This window comes from Toxorhynchites rutilus, chromosome 1 (assembly GCF_029784135.1).
Source record: "Toxorhynchites rutilus septentrionalis strain SRP chromosome 1, ASM2978413v1, whole genome shotgun sequence".
Taxonomy (NCBI): domain Eukaryota; kingdom Metazoa; phylum Arthropoda; class Insecta; order Diptera; family Culicidae; genus Toxorhynchites; species Toxorhynchites rutilus.
The window spans coordinates 33,804,548-33,820,813 of NC_073744.1; the positions used below are offsets into that span (position 1 = coordinate 33,804,548).

The 16,266-nt window shown below is 38.4% G+C and overlaps 2 protein-coding genes across 6 annotated transcripts in view; both read right to left on the minus strand.

The window, feature by feature from the left end:
- The window catches only part of LOC129763592 (papilin), a 243,194-nt gene that overhangs the window by 65,978 nt on the left and 160,950 nt on the right, over positions 1-16,266 (minus strand). For all 5 annotated transcript variants that reach the window (XM_055762833.1, XM_055762832.1, XM_055762834.1 and 2 more), the window contains one exon: positions 3,636-3,814. In XM_055762833.1, the coding sequence (XP_055618808.1) occupies positions 3,636-3,640 (5 nt within the window). In that variant the 5' untranslated portion in view covers positions 3,641-3,814. The remainder of the gene's footprint in view (positions 1-3,635; positions 3,815-16,266) is intronic.
- LOC129763601 (larval cuticle protein A3A-like) lies at positions 5,266-6,104 on the minus strand. The gene is made up of 2 exons (XM_055762843.1): positions 5,975-6,104; positions 5,266-5,909 (listed from the first exon to the last, which is right to left on the minus strand). The coding sequence occupies exons 1-2, from the start codon at positions 5,984-5,986 to the stop codon at positions 5,322-5,324; spliced, it is 600 nt and encodes a 199-aa protein (XP_055618818.1). The 5' UTR covers positions 5,987-6,104; the 3' UTR covers positions 5,266-5,321.

Genomic DNA, 16,266 nt, shown 5'->3' on the forward strand with positions numbered 1-16,266 from the left:
TCGATCGATCTTTGCGCGGTTTCTGGCGATCGTGCGTCGGTAGCATTAATTGTATGCGTTGTGTTAGACCGGTGATCGTCTGAGCCGCGTTCATGCGTTGCGATACATTACATTTTGAAGAAAATCAATGAATCACCGGTTGAGACCGCTGGCTAACGAACTTCTGTTTCGGCTGAAGATGTTTCTCCTTTCCAGGGATGCCAAATGCGAAAACTTGTCTTCATCCTGAAGACATTTGACTCAATGTGGAGACAATGAACTTTGTGAGGATTCCTAGGTAGGAGATATTTTCAAACCGACTTCAAAATGGAGAATGTTATATAAAATACGATATGCCTCTTTCTCCATTTTCTAAACGAATGATCAGGTAGTCACACCTAAACAACTGTAGTTTGTGAACAAATAAACGAAATGTTATGAAACTTCACACATAAACCTCTCGAAATGAATATTGTTAATTTTTTAGTGGCGTAATTTTTTTTTATCCTATTTATTTATTTAAGGCTCATTAGCATTTTAGATGTAACAGAGCCGAATTTTAATCGTGTACATGTCACATCGTTATCATATCTATAATTAGCACATTACACAGTTGTCATTCGCCAGTATTCCTTCTATACCATTACATATGGTACATTCACACAGTAGCCATTTAGGCGTAAGAGTATTCTTTCTGTTCTTCCATTATCCAGTTGGACCACCGGACAGCGGAGACAGTTGATTGATCACTGTTGAGTTATTTATAGAACAGTAGCCCGATGTGTCTTGCAGAGCTGAGCAGTTGTATGGATGAATCGATCTTATTTGATCTTATTTGATAAGATGGTCAGCTGGAGGGCCCTGAGTTTTGAACTCACGATCGATCGATTACTAAGCGAACGCGCAACCATTGTGGCTACGGAGACCCCCAAGTAGTGGCGTCATCTAGTAAATGATTTTGGTTTGTTCAGTCGAAAATATGATCATGGTTTGCCCACTTATTTGAATGCTCTAATTCAGCGTTCCTGTGTCAAATAAGGTATTCGAATGTGACATATTTTTGCTATGATGGTATGACACCCCTCCCTACTCTGGAATGGAGAGGGGGATCCATAAAAATATTACACTTATGTCAACCAAAAATATTTCAACCAAACATGACAATTGAAAATTTTCGGAAAACTCTGAAGGAAAAAGGGAAAATTGGGAAAATAAATTCCCATATGTTCTACAATTACATTGTGACAAGTGCTGTTAGTCCATTTGATGCTTGCGCTAGCGAAACTGATTTTTGTTCGAAACTGGAAATGGATTTTAATGTGATAAAACGCACTCCTATATCTTCTTCTATCTATACCAATAAAAAAGTATCGCCGAATTTGTTGATAAGAGCAGAACTCGAAGAAGGAATTGTCCGCTTTAGGGCTGTGTTTATTCTATCATTTTTTTTTTGTATAAAACATTTATCCATGTAACGGAGAAACGTGTTATTTGCAAGTGGTTGAAAAATCTTGAACGAGAATTGTGTCTGAAAATAATCTGATGTTATGATGATGAGTTTTGTTAGAAATATTAGGAATTTTATATTAAAAGGTAAATTCAACGGGGTCGATTAGAAGATCAATCAATGAACAGTTCTGCGATTGGACCTATGAACTTGATCATAGTAAGAAAACGTGTATGTTTGAAGGTATTGATAGCAAAAACCAAATTTTGGGAGGGACGAAGTTTGCCGGGTCAGCTAGTATATTATATATCTAATGTGTAAATCTACAGTCTGGTAGCGATATCCATATTATTCTCTATCAGTTTACCAGGCCAGGCCTACCAGTTTGAAATTGTTCGAGTTTCAAATGAATTGTTTACTATTGAAACTACTAAATTTTACTATATAAAACTAGAATGTTATTTAAAAAATTTAAAGGCATTCTAAAATAATATTCAAAGTGAAAAACAAGTGGATTGCATAATATGATTGCGCAGTTCTGCGTCGAAAATACGGTCGTGTCCTAGATACAGCCCCTGATTTTTTTTTTTAAATCGGGAATAGTCACAAAAATCGTTATAAACAGCATTTTATTTTTAAAACGGCAGCCATTTCGTCAAAAGAGATATTTTTGACTTGTCTGAGGTTCATGCGACAGCGGCATCTTTACATCTACTCAGAATCTACTCTATTTTTTGTTTCAGAAAATCACAATGGATGGAATCGTGTACGCCATGGCACAGCTTTTCCTGTGAACCCTCTCACTCCATTTACTTGTAACTATTCTAGTCATGAATATTTTTTCTCCGTTCAATTTCTCCAATAAATTCAACAAATATATAATGGATAGTAAAAATATTCTTTGTTTTATTTTTACGGAGCTCGAAAAAACGTCCGAAATTCGTGTCTCTACGATAGAATACCCCCTTAAGTGAGAAACACTAGTTTTAGAATATTCTCCTCAGAGAAACATTTATATCTCTGAAGGACTAATAAACAGATATTATGTATCTTCAGCAAGTTTTATGAAATTGATGGTGATAGTATGAAGATTCAGTTTTTTAAATTTTTATTCTCACACAAAAAGAGTTTAAATGAAAATGTCTTCTTCTTCTTCTTCAATGGCACTAACGTTCCTAGAGGAACTTCACCGTCTCAACGTAGTATTACTTGCGTCATTTTTATTAGTACTTAGTTGAGATTTCTATGCCAAATAACACGCCTTGAAAGCATTCTGAGTGGCAAGCTCTAGAATACGCGTGATCACAGTGCAAGTCGGAGGAAATTTCTTTGACGAAAAATTCCCCCGACCAGAACGGGAATCGAACCCGAACACCCGGCATGTTAGTTATGACGCTAACCACTCGGCCACGGGAGCACAATGAAAATGTCAAATTACGTGAATCAATATTCTGAACAATATTTCCGAAAACACCGAACCTATGAAATGTCAGCTAAGAAGGCAATACGTTTATATCTGATATATATTTTTAACAAAAAATCAATGAATTCAATGAAAATATATTCAAACCTATTTCTAAATAGAAATATAACTAAACATATTTTTTTCGAGCCGTACGAAGATTTGGAAAAATCATTTGGCATCCCTACTAGCTTCGCTCATACTCGTTGAAGTTTTTACTGCAAGCAAAAGGGAGAGGTTCACTCTGAGGCCTTTTTTATTGGTCAAAGTTCAATTGAAGTACTCATAATCGTAAACGAATTGGATTGTTTTTCCTATTGTTTATAGCGGGCTAACATTGTTCCTATTCCGCCATGGTCACCACTCGCTTCCGCATTCGGCGCGGATTCTCAGATCCTTTCCTTCGTACTTTGATTTCTAAAGGGCGCCTCGCATCCATCCACGATATGGAGCGCAACACAATTATGGTTCGCCAGCTGCACACCCTTTTTTCCCGGCAAAAGGGCGTGCCGTAATATTTCTCATTTCCGTCCGCGTCTTCTCACTGAACGCGAAATGCCACAGAATGGTATGATTTAAACTCTCAGCCACCCCGATAAGGGGGAATGATTGAATTCTGGCATTTGACCCATGGACTCATAAAACGGTTCATTGTTTTTTCGCTCTGCGCACAAAATGAAAACAACACAACCTAAGAGATCAAGTCGTCGACGTCGAAAAAGGTCATGCAAAGTTCAGAACACTTACCTCATATTGCTGCTAAGTGGGTGCTATCTGCTATCGAATGCGTCCATAAAAGTTCGTTTGACCTGCTGCTCTCGGAGCCGCCCGCGAAAAGAACACACAAAAAACGTTTCTCCAAAATCTCAGTAGTGAAATCACAGATTCAACCGATTAAATCGATGGCTACCACTGGCGAACATTATCTGAAAGAAGCAGAAAACGAAGAAAAAAAGAAAAACGGTGAGAAAACATGTAAATGCAAAACATACAGTAGCTATTCAAATCGATTAGACGTTGTTGAATTAATCGACGGCGGCGCGAAACGCGCGGCCAGCGGCATTTGATTTGCATCAATTAGTAAATAACCGTTGGATGAGCAGCAAATCATCCGGCACGATGTTTGCGCAAACATTCCGTTGAGTAGCGCGACCAGCAGCGTGAAGACGGGCCCCTTTTCGGGTGAGTTATTATACGAAACGATGGCGACGAGGGAGTGGTACAGGAAGCGGAGTTGCAATGGGCAGAGGATCCTGCAAATCAAGCTCTGTTGAGAGTTATGATAAGGGTATTTGCGCGTGACAAATTGTTTAGGGGTGTTGATTTTGATTCTCCAATATTCTTTGTTTGCTGAGGATAAAACGTTGAACCTAGTCAAATATGATATCCAATTTGGCAAAACTGATTTCGTATTAAACCGTGTTGTTATTTTTATTTTTTTGTAAATACGTAACTCACTTTTTCGGATAAAAACCCATTCGGCGATTTCGTCTATGTTGATTCAATTCACTTTATGTGATCGAATTCACAAGCTCGTGACATGTGGTAAAGTAAAATTTATCAGTTTTTATTTCAATTTCATCATGGAAAGGCTCACACTCGTGCTAATAAATCATTGGATTTTATCATGAAAATTCCTACTGTGAGAAAAATATTTTTCGCAAGCATTGATCATTTCACGGTTGTCATAATCGGCAAGCGATCTTTCAAATGTGAAGAATGGGCAGCACTACGAATTTGTAATTCATCCATCTTACACAAAATAAAAAAACATCAATTCAAATTGCTTTCAAAATACAAACTCTCTTCTGCCAGATCGATTCGAATATCTAAATGGCGCTTCTTGAAATATTATGTTCTCAAAATAAATTACCATTTACCCCCTACAATTTCATTTAACTATCAATACAATATCAAACTTTTCAAGTACCATTCATATTCAATAGAATCTAGTCAATGTATAGTTTGTGCGAAAAATCTGGTAGCATGTCTGTTTTTTTTGTTGACACTATCATGACGAGAAACTAAATAAGTGGTGCTACATAGTTCCACACGATAGGGATAATGAAATGACAATGATCATGAACATTGAACAATGAACAATGAACATTGGCAGATTCAAGTCTGAGATTATGTATTAACATTTCCCATTGATCGTCACCATTAAATGATCTTGCCTGTTTCTTTCGCTGGAGATTGACGTTGACCTTAGTCAACTCCCTTATTAATGCTGAATGCTGTTGTAATAATTTTATAGGAGAACATCATACGTCATATTGTCGTTGCTTTGATTTTGGAACACTCAAACTCAACTTGGCGTAAAAATTTAATTAAACACATGTGAGAAGAATTTTTCTTTTTCGAATTTATCATCTGTTCAAATATTGATTCTACAAATACATTTGGATGGCAGTCTATGAAAGTTTCGTTCACTTAGTGGTAGAGAGCTGGAGCACCGTAAGACAAAGCTGGCTGAGACAGGATGGTCCTGGTGGACAACGGGGAAGCATACGATGCGATGGCTGGCTGCGAAATGATGGTCCTCTGGGCTAATGGGGTGGCGTAGGACAAAGCTGGCTGAGCAACGATGGTCTTAGTGGCAAGGACTGGAGCAGCAGCAACGGCCTTCACGGCGAGTGGTTGACGGTGGACGACGGCGTTGAATCCGTGAATTGGATCAGCGATGTATTCGACGATACGCTTGGTACCGTCTGGTTCCACGAGGGAGTACGATCCCTGGACAACATCTCCGTTGCGGGACTCCTGTTGGGATTTCTGGTCTCCGGTCAGCGCATCGGACACTCCATAGGAGTAAGAGTACTGTGGGTTTGGATCATACTCATCAGCAACAACAGTCTTGGTGAGTGGGGCGGCCAGCAGGGTTTTGGCAATTGGGGATGAATAAGCCAATTGGGCTGGTGCAGCGATCAGCTGGCTGGCAATCGGGGACGAGTAGGACAGAGCTGGTGATGAGATGACTCCAGCGCTGGCGACGGTCACCAGGGCGAGTAAGGTCACAAACTGTAAAATAATTCACAATCAATTTCCAAAAAGTGATCCATATTAAATCATTTCATTCTACACACTTTGAATGCCATATTCACGAGTATTTAATAGGTATCAACCAAGCAATGAAACTGATCGAACTGTGCCTAAACAAAACAGCCGCAATCAATTTATAGTGACAGGTTTGGTGATCCAGTTGAGGTCCGCCGAAATATGAATGACCTCGCGCCGTTTGCTTCCCGCGTTTTGTTCTTTCCGCGTATGATCGGGTGTATGCACTCATGTACCCGTCTCGTGCACGGCTGGCTGCAAACGCCGGTACAGTGAAAGTGAACTTGATCAGTGAACTTGACTGGCGTTGGCGGATAGTCAGAATTATGCTTGGAACAGAATGTGATGTAATATTAACCGAGCAGTTACATAACGTTGATCTTTCCGTTCATGTGCCTCTGCTCTCGTTCCTAATTTACATTTTTCACAACGAAATTTGATTGAATGAATTGATTTAGGGTCCTCACGTGATTGCTGATTGATATGCTATATTTATAAAAAAAACTACGGAATAAAATTATATCCAACTGGGTTGAAGTTCAGGAATCATTCGTCTCTGATATTTCAGCATTTCTACAAAGTATATTTTACATTTTTAGAAGCATTGACATATTAGGCTGTCAAAAAAGTCCTGCGGTATTTCCGCGAGGTGTCGTTGTAAGCGCGTAATTCTAGCTGTATTCATTGTATCGAGTCATACTATAGCTTGTTGGAAAGGTATTTTTGCGCGCTATAATATAGTCCTTGATAGTCACCCCTATTCTGTATTTCGATCGATTCGAAATATTTCGAACGACCTGATAAAATTCCATTCTATGTTCCGTTCGAGTTGTTTTCACATTTCGTTCGATCTGTTTCTCTTCTAACATTAAATGGGCAAAAACGTTCGAAATAGGGAATGCGAAATTATAACTCGAACGAAATAACAGTTTCGAACGGAATGGAAATCCGTCGGAATACAGAATAGGGCTGAGTGTTTTGTTTGGTTAAGTCGTTCGTGAGTTATAGTGTCGCAAATATGGAGCAAAATAAAGAGAAAATCCGACATATTTTACAGCACTACTATGACAAAGGCAAAATATGCATCTCAAGCTGCCAATAAAATTTGTGCAGTTTATGGACCCGATACAGTTTCCATTTCCACAGCACAACGATGGTTTCAACGTTTTCGTTCTGGTGTAGAGGTCGTCGAAGATGCGCCAAGCTCCGGAAGGCCTGTCGTCGAAAATTGCGACAAAATCGCTGAATTAGCCGAGAATGACCGGCATAGTAGCATCCGCAGCATCGGCCAAGAGCTGGGGATAAGTCATCAAACCGTTATTAACCATTTGAAGAAGCTTGGATTCACAAAGAAGCTCGATGTATGGGTGCCACACACGTTGACGCAAAAAAACATCTTTGACCGTATCGACGCATGTGAATCGCTGCTGAATCGCAACAAAATCGACCCGTTTCTGAAGCGGATGGTGACTGGCGATGAAAAGTGGGTCACTTACGACAACGTGAAGCGCAAACGGTCGTGGTCGAAGCCCGTTGAAGCGGCTCAGACGGTGGCCAAGCCCTCATTAACGGCCAGGAAGGTTCTGCTGTGTGTTTGGTGGGATTGTCAAGGAATAATCTATTATGAGCTGCTATGGCCTATGGCCAAACGCTCAATTCGGACCTGTACTGCCAACAACTGGACCGCTTGAAGGTAGCACTCATGAAGAAGAGGCCATCTTTGATAAACAGAGGCCGCATTGTCTTCCATCAGGACAACGCCAGGCCACACACTTCTTTGGTGACGCGCCAGAAGCTCCGGGAGCTCGGATGGGAGGTTCTTTTGCATCCGCCGTATAGTCCGGACCTTGCACCAAGTGACTACCGAACGAGCTAGGTAGTCAGAAGTTAGCCACAAAAGAGGCCTGTGAAAATTGGCTATCCGAGTTTTTTGCCAATAAGGAAGCGAGCTTCTATAACAGGGGTATTATGAAGTTGGCATCTCGTTGGGAACAAGTCATCGAACAAAACGGCGCATATTTGACTTAAAACAGATGATTGTAACTAATTTTATGAACAAATGAAAATTCAAAAAATACCGCAGGACTTTTTTGACAGCCTTATATATGTACGAGGGCGGTCCGATAAGCACTTACCCTCATCGCCCGATGGTTTCAGAATCGCAAGAGAGATTACTTTTCGTGTAGTACATTCTCGAAAACGGCTAATGTCATTATTTCATCCAAATCGGTCTCGTAGTTCTGTTTTGCCCGTGTGTGGAAGCGGGCGTGTCCGCAGAGTTTAGAAAAATGGAAAAAATTGAAATTCCGCCGTCGCCACGGCCAAATTGATCGAATTGCACTACGAACTGCTGCCCCATCCACCGCATTCTCCAAATTAGGCACCGTGCGTCTTTTTCTTTTTGTTTTGTAAACTTGAAAAAGTCACTCGCCGGGCAGTAGGCCGCCACGGAGGCCTACTTTGGAAACCTCGAGAAAAAGGATTTTTCAGATGGATTAAAGAAGTTGGAGCATCGCTTGGTCAAGTGAGCTAAAAGGAGACTATGTTGAGAAAAAAAATCTCCACTTTTCCAAATTTGTTGTTTTTTTTGTAGGCTAAGTACATATCGGACTGCCCTCGTATGCATAAAATAGCATTTTTTCTCAGTCAAATTAAATAAAAAACGTAGACGCGATGATGAAGCATAAAAATAAAAATAAAATTGCTCTTTGTTTCGCTACCGGTTGGAAAAAAAGGAAAACTGTGAATAAAACCTCAGAGAACAATTAAAGTCATTAACTATAAAAAAGGAAACGAGAACTCAATTCGAGAAAGTTTCTTGAAGGAATTTTAAATCCAATGAAACTTAATTTTCTATTCAATATCAAATGTAAATATCCACAAAAACCACACCAAGAACAATTAGAACAGACAAACGAATACAATTTTACAATGATGGTCATGAAGCAGAGAACTTCGTTGTAAAATCAAAAAACATTTTAAATATGGGAACGAAAGGCATCAAATAAAATACATACAGTGCGTTTATGAAAGTCGATGGAAAGACATGTACTAAAAAGTAATCAGAAATTCAATCGAAATACCGTTTGGATGCTAAAATAATTCAAATATGGCCTTGAAATTACCGTATCTAAAACATTACTCAAAGTAAACATTACATAGTGTATTACCGTCTATAAATTAAATAAGAACAAAATAATGAATTGGAGAATGTATCTGAAGTAAATCAATCCTTAAATCGCTCTTGAAGTAGAGAATGATGACCAAAATAGGAGATGAATCAGAACTAAAATTGAACAATATACCATTTTTTTGTGACTACAAATAATGTGAGAAACATTTAATTGATTTAATTCGTTTCCAAATATATTAGACAACGACGAAACGAAACCAAATTAGAATCCATCTCCAAGTTGTTGCGTAGAGTAGGGCCTGTCCACATACCGCGTGGGTAACTTTAGATGGGATCCACGGTAAAGGGGAAGAAGGTACGAATAATGTCCATGTGGTCACAGTATCATTTTGATAATAAAACACACATTGTGAACCGCTTAGATTGTCCACGCAACAATAACCGTCAAATTCAGTTTTTGTGTTGGATAGTTAAACCAATATGTTTTTAAAAATTTATTTATTCTGCAAAAAAAAACATCGCCAAACAACGTATTTTAAACAAAAAGTTGGCTTTCGGTTTCCAAAAAAAAAAAGAACAATGATTGTTGATACGCGTTTATAAAAAACTGACAGTGAAAATTATAATTCGGGTAGCCTCCATTGTATGTACGAAATTCAAAACAAAACATCGGAAAGGATCTAGGCAACGATCGTTTGATTTGAGGTGGAATTGCTGTATAGAAAACTGTGCGTGAAGATCATATTAGGGTCAAGGCGTCTAGAAGTATATCCTGAGGCGAGGCCGTTTCGTCACTAAGTTGGTTAGGGGAGCGGTATATGAAAACATTACGGAAGAAAGCAGAAGGGGAATTATTTGCTGGTAGCGTGAAAGAGACAGACTGATCACGAGCGAGCTTCGGCACTAGCGTATTGTGTTTTGTTTACAAACAAAACACAGTAGACTTCCAAGATGGCTGAAGAGTGGTTTTAGCAAGTTGGTCCACCTTAGAATATACTTATAGGCGCCTTGATTAGGGTATTTGATGCTAGTTTGTCCACTTTTTTGAATGCTCTAGTTCAGTACACCTGTGTCAAATCAAATATTCAAATGTTCCCAAACATATAAATAAAATATTTTTTTCATTACTAACAGCAATTTAATAGGATACTAGCTGACCCGGCAAACTTCGTCCCACCCAAAATTGATTTTTCGTTATCACATCCACGTTTTCTTTCTAAGCACACGTTCATGGGTCGAATCGCAGAACTGTTCATTGATTGATCTTCTAATCTACCCTTTAATATTATTTTTTACTATAAAATTGAGGTACTTCTACCAAAACTCGACATTATAATATCAGATTATTTTCAGACATAATTCTCGTGCAAGATTTTTTATCCTCTTGCAATTAACATGTTTCTCCGTTACATGGAATAAATGTTTGATGTTTGATACAGAATATATAATAGAATGAAGACAGTCCCAAATCGGACAATTCCTTTCTCGAGTTTTGTTCTAATCAACACATTCGGTGATCCGTTTTTATTTATATAGATAGAAGACGATATAGGAGTGCGTTTTATCACATTAAAATCCATTTCCACTTTCGAACGAAGATCAATTTCGTTACCGAAAACGTCGAATGGACTAACAACGCTTGTCAATATGTAATTGTAGAGCACATACGAATTGAATTTTTCAAATATTCCCATTTTTCTTCAGAGTTTCCCGAAAATTTTCAATTGTCATGTTTGGTTGGAATGTGATTATTTTTTAATGAATCCCCTCTACATTCCAGAGAAGGGAGGGGTGTCATATCATTATAGAAACATTTATTACACTCTACAACCTCCACATGCCATATTTGGTTTCATTTGCTTGATTAATCCTCGATTTATGCAGAAATTTGTGTTTCATTTGTATGGCAGCCCAACCTTAGAGAGGGGGAGGGGTCTCGAACTATCATAAGAACCTTCCCCTGCCCCAAAAATCCCTACATACCAACTTTTATGTCGATCGGTTAAACAATTTTCGATTCCATAAGAATCAGATAGACAGACAGACAGAAATCCATTTTTGAAGATATAGAGATATTTTGCGGATTCACATATGCGTATTCAGACCTTTTCTGTATTATAACACTTACAAATATTGTTAACACCATGCTTGCACACCATACGTATCAGATATATATATATATCTAATGTGTAAATTGTTTCAATTAAATTACCTCAATTCTTATCGTGGTTTGTCCGATGCACTGATGTTGGTTTGTCTACATGATTGCTATGGCAGCCGCTTGGCGCGCTACAGTTTGTTTATGTTCTTCGTGTGTATCAGAGAATAAGCTTCTCTGTGTTGAGTGCAGTTCACGTTTAGAATACCCAAGAATATTCTGAAGAAAGCCTAAATTATGAATGGATCAATATGATATGACACTAAACTCAGAGCAATAAAAAATGCATCATCTACTCGAAAATTCGAATATTCTCGTTCAATAATGGTGATTTTAAGAACCGAACAAACCATGGTCATTTCTCGGACAAACTATGTTCAGAGGAGGACAAACCATTATCATAATTTCACTTTGAAGAAAATCGATGAAAAACATAAAAGTTTGGATAATTTGAACACTTTGGTTTTACTAGCAACTAGAGGCTTGGGGATTTTCAACAAACCCAAACTCCTCTTGATTGCATGTAATTTTCATGAAGAAAAATCGATTTGCATTCACTAGTTACATGAACACACCATAAATAGGGCAAACCAACACCACTCTCTGCTTAACAAAACAGGATTTATAAAGCGTTGTAACGTCATAAAATCAATAAAGTGTATTAAATAACTGTTTCACCATATTGTAGCAAGTAATATACTATTTTATGTTAGTCATTATACTGAATACTTCTCCCTTGCCTTTGAAATCGCCTCTTTCCATTCCAAGAACGGTGATTCCTACGCCCAAACTAGCGACGCCAGAAAAAAAATCATCTTCGGCAGAAAAAATAACTTTTCGTGTCCTGAAGCGTGAAATGAGCAAATAAAATCACCAAAGCTTCAGAATGTTTGTATGTATGGGAGCAGGCCACTCTTTCCAACGAAGTCTAAACGATGTCAACGGGCACCGAACCGGCTGAAATGCAAATCTGTTTTACACGACCACGCCACTGGTGCTGTTGTATAAATGCGTAATAATATTACACCTCATTGTAAGATGAAGTTGGAAAGTGTTTTCTAAGAGTAAAAAGGAGAGTATAAAGGAGATCTATATTCATCTCGGTCTTAGCCGTATATGTGGCAAAGTATGCGAAAAGCTTTAATGCGTGCTTATTTATTTGCAATGTGTCTCTTATTTCGCTCGCTCATATTGCTCTTATATTGCTATGCCATATATAATATGCGAATGCTTACCAGTATTTGGGAGTCATGACATTTCCTGTTATTTTTAAGCTCATTTAATGTAATTAATCGGGATGACAAAACATGTGCTAAAAATTAAATTTGGGTGTACCGAATTTCGAGTTGCGTCGAATGAAAGGTGTCACAACGTTGACAATTTGGTTATATGGTAACTTTTTTCTTGCTCTCTACATTCAAGGGTTTTAGCGTTATTTTGCATTTTCATTGCTTCGAAAACAGAGGAAAAATATTTCTGGCATGTATGGCAAATGAGTTCAATGTTCTTTTAGACTGCGACAAATTCTTAAACAAAGCAAATTCAATTGCTTATGGTTCATAAAAATAAGCTAGATAAATTGAATCTACCTGTTTCCTTTAGTACACGGCATGCCGTTATTTGGAAAAAGTCGGGGTGATCCTAAACCGACCTCCGAAAGGTGGCCCTGAATCGACCCCAGTTTTTACTTCGTATTTATTCAACACGATTTTACTCATTTAGAACTATTATCAGCAAACAAAACAAGAGTATATTCTATATTCTTGAATCTACGTTCATCTTTTGTTGACAAAGCATAGAACAAAGTTCATTAGTATGCTCTTTTATCACTTTTTAAGTACTAGCAGCATATTTTCTGACTTTGATCAGACACTTATTATACCTCGTGAAAAATATGATATTCAAACATTTGCTTCAAATTAATGATTCTTGGCATACACACACCAACGGCATCCCTGTGTGGAGGTATTGCAACTTCGAAACATCTGCGCGTTCAATTAGTCGGAAACTGTGCAATATTTACGCTTGTAAACATTCGCGCTGAGGCACACGAGGAGAGCGTAAATTTGATCTGTGTAATGAGCAAACCGGTGGCTGCGAATTTCTCTCTCATCATGGAACATCAATCGAGTCTGATAAGGAACTCGGCCACCGATGAAAGGAGTTTGCTTACTCTTCCCGTGATTGTATAATTCCATCATGCGAAATATTTAGTAATAGTTGCGAGGTATCGGAGTGTAAGGATAACCTATACAAACGATGAATACTACTCTCGAGACTCGGCTAATCTAGTTAAAACCTATCCAAAGATCAAGCATGTGGACAAATGAGTTCTAGAGGAGACTGGGTAGGGTAATAAACTAGAAATCGGTTTTACACCATTCGCTATAGCTTAAATTGCTTCGTCGTCTCCCTCACATATTTTTTCTCCCGTTAGCCTCCTGCAAAGACTTATGGACCCAACTTATCTAAAAATGATCTCGGGGCTGAAGAATAGAAACAAAATTCCAAGAACGTCATCTCCCAGAAATAGTTCATTGACTTGGTCTCCGTGCATTCGATGAATGAATTTCCTCGGGTCGGGCCAAATGCGGGAACATATGTGCACTCAATTATTTATGCTCTTTTGTTTCCTTCTTCCTGCTGGGTGTGAAGTTGTAACAAAACACGCTCCATCTGCAACCGATTGTCGCCGGGTCGAAGCGCAACATAAAATGCATCCAAATAAAAACAAATCCGAAACATAATTCGATTGCGTTTGTTGGTGCACAAAACGGCACGTAGAGCATAATGCTCCCGTTGGGTTGAACGGTGTGGTTTTCCCTAGTACGAAAAGGCAAAAAAAGACGGAGAAAAAAAAGGAAAAATGTATACTTGTATCTGGTTATCCAGCATACATAAGTGGTGATCTGGTATCAGATTTTGCGATGAAACGATGGGTAGGTGATAATCACTTGCTGTCGTCGACACATCTCCCGTCGCCAGGGCAACACAAACGTCCGTGTTTTCTAGAGCGGAGAAAGTAATTAAATTTGAAGTGCATCACTCACACTTGACTGTCGTGCGGCGTGGAAATGAGGCGACTCTACCACCCGGAGTTTGTTGTCATCCCAAACCGCAGCTCCGGGAGAGTGCTGCGATGCGTGGAAACGTGGGAAAATCTGACAAATTGGATGGTGATTTATAGGCGCGTTGATCTGTGGCAGTAAGCTCGGGGGAGGCGTTACATAGGGCGGAAAATTGAAGACTATCATTACCATGTATTTGTAGTATCCGCAAAATAAGAATACATACAAGAGAGATATAACAATCTTCTAAATTGTATACCCCGACTCTTCCCATTCGTGAATTCAAACAGCAACTCATCCAATCCAATCTACACTAGAAGGTACACGATCCGAACGGACTATAAACAATGTTCGCCACTAATTTATTCCACACGGCATCGCCTCTTGAACGATATCCAAAACTTCGAACGACTCGATGTATTCAATATCCGTCCACCCGCCTGCTCCACAGACCCACACTGTCAAGCTTAAGCTTCTAATCCTTTGCCAACTCGCGTCCGTGTCATGATGTAGCCATCGTTTCTCTTCACGGTTCTTCCTTTTTTTTTCTTCTTGTTTTGTTTCCAGGAGCCAACATGAAAAATACAACGGATAATCTGCCATCTCGAAAAACATATTATTTTGTTTATCAATTTCCCTAATGTGTTTTAAATGTACCCCTTGCACGATCCGCAAACTCCTTCGGGAACCCCGTCCCGATTCAGGGCACACGAACGATCTTCACTAGTCGGGGGCATTATTTGCATGGTAAATGCACTTCTGCGAAAGTATCAAAACAAACAGCGCCAAATAAAGGACGACACATTCGGATCGGGACAGCATTTTGTTGACACTCTTGTCTGCAATTTTATGCTTCCATAGGATTTTTAGTTCGATCGAATGTGTTTGTTCGAAATTCAAAAGAGTATTTATCTACCGGATAAATTCGTTGGAGTGAGCGGGTGTTGGTAGCATTGAATAACAAATATTATGTTTTAGAGAATCGGAAACAAAATTGTTTTTTTTTATCAGGTGAAAATGACTGAACATATCTGAACATATCTGGTCAGAGAATGAAATGTACAAAATTACTCAGGCTTTCATTAAAAATTATCAAAGAATTTTTTGGAAAAAAAAATCATTGTAAAAAAAATTGAAAATTAAAATTTATTTTTCTCGAGAAAATATGCTTTTAAAATTCTGAAAAAATAGATATAAAAAGCCCTTAAAATTGCCAACAAAGTTTTCCATACATCGGACGAAGGGCACATTTACATGGAAAAAGTTTTTCGAACAACAACTTTTTCATGTTTTTCTTTGAAAAAATGCTATTAATGTTTTATTCGTTACATTTTTATGTATAAATTATCGCAATTTGCATGATTTGCAAACTTTTCTCTATCATGCCATCAAACATGTCAAACGTGAGAATTTACACACAAAAATGTTACGAGCAAAACATTATTTTTTTCAGGAGTCTTCATACAAAAACGACTTATATTCCAAAATTATAATAGATAGAATGTTGACGTCTTCGACGAAAGTTCATATTTTAATAAGATCTAAAACTTTGTCGAATACACTATATCGCTATCTTGACTTTAAACAAAATTAGGATTAGTTGTATTTATTTTCAAAAAAAACATGAAAAAGTTGTAGTTCGAAAAACTGCCCGAAAATTATTTCAATACTTTCCTCGAATCTTCTGATATATGGGCTCCCGTGGCCGAGTGGTTAGCGTCATAACTAACATGCCGGGTGTTCGGGTTATATTCCCGTTCTGGTCGGGGGAATTTTTCGTCAAAGAAATTCCCTCCGACTTGCACTGTGATCACGCGTATTCTAGAGCTTGCCACTCAGAATGCATTCAAGGCGTGTTATTTGGCATAGAAATCTCAACTAAGTACTAATAAAAATGACGCAAGTAATACTACGTTGAGACGGCGAAGTTCCTCTAGGAACGTTAGTGCCATTGAAGAAGAA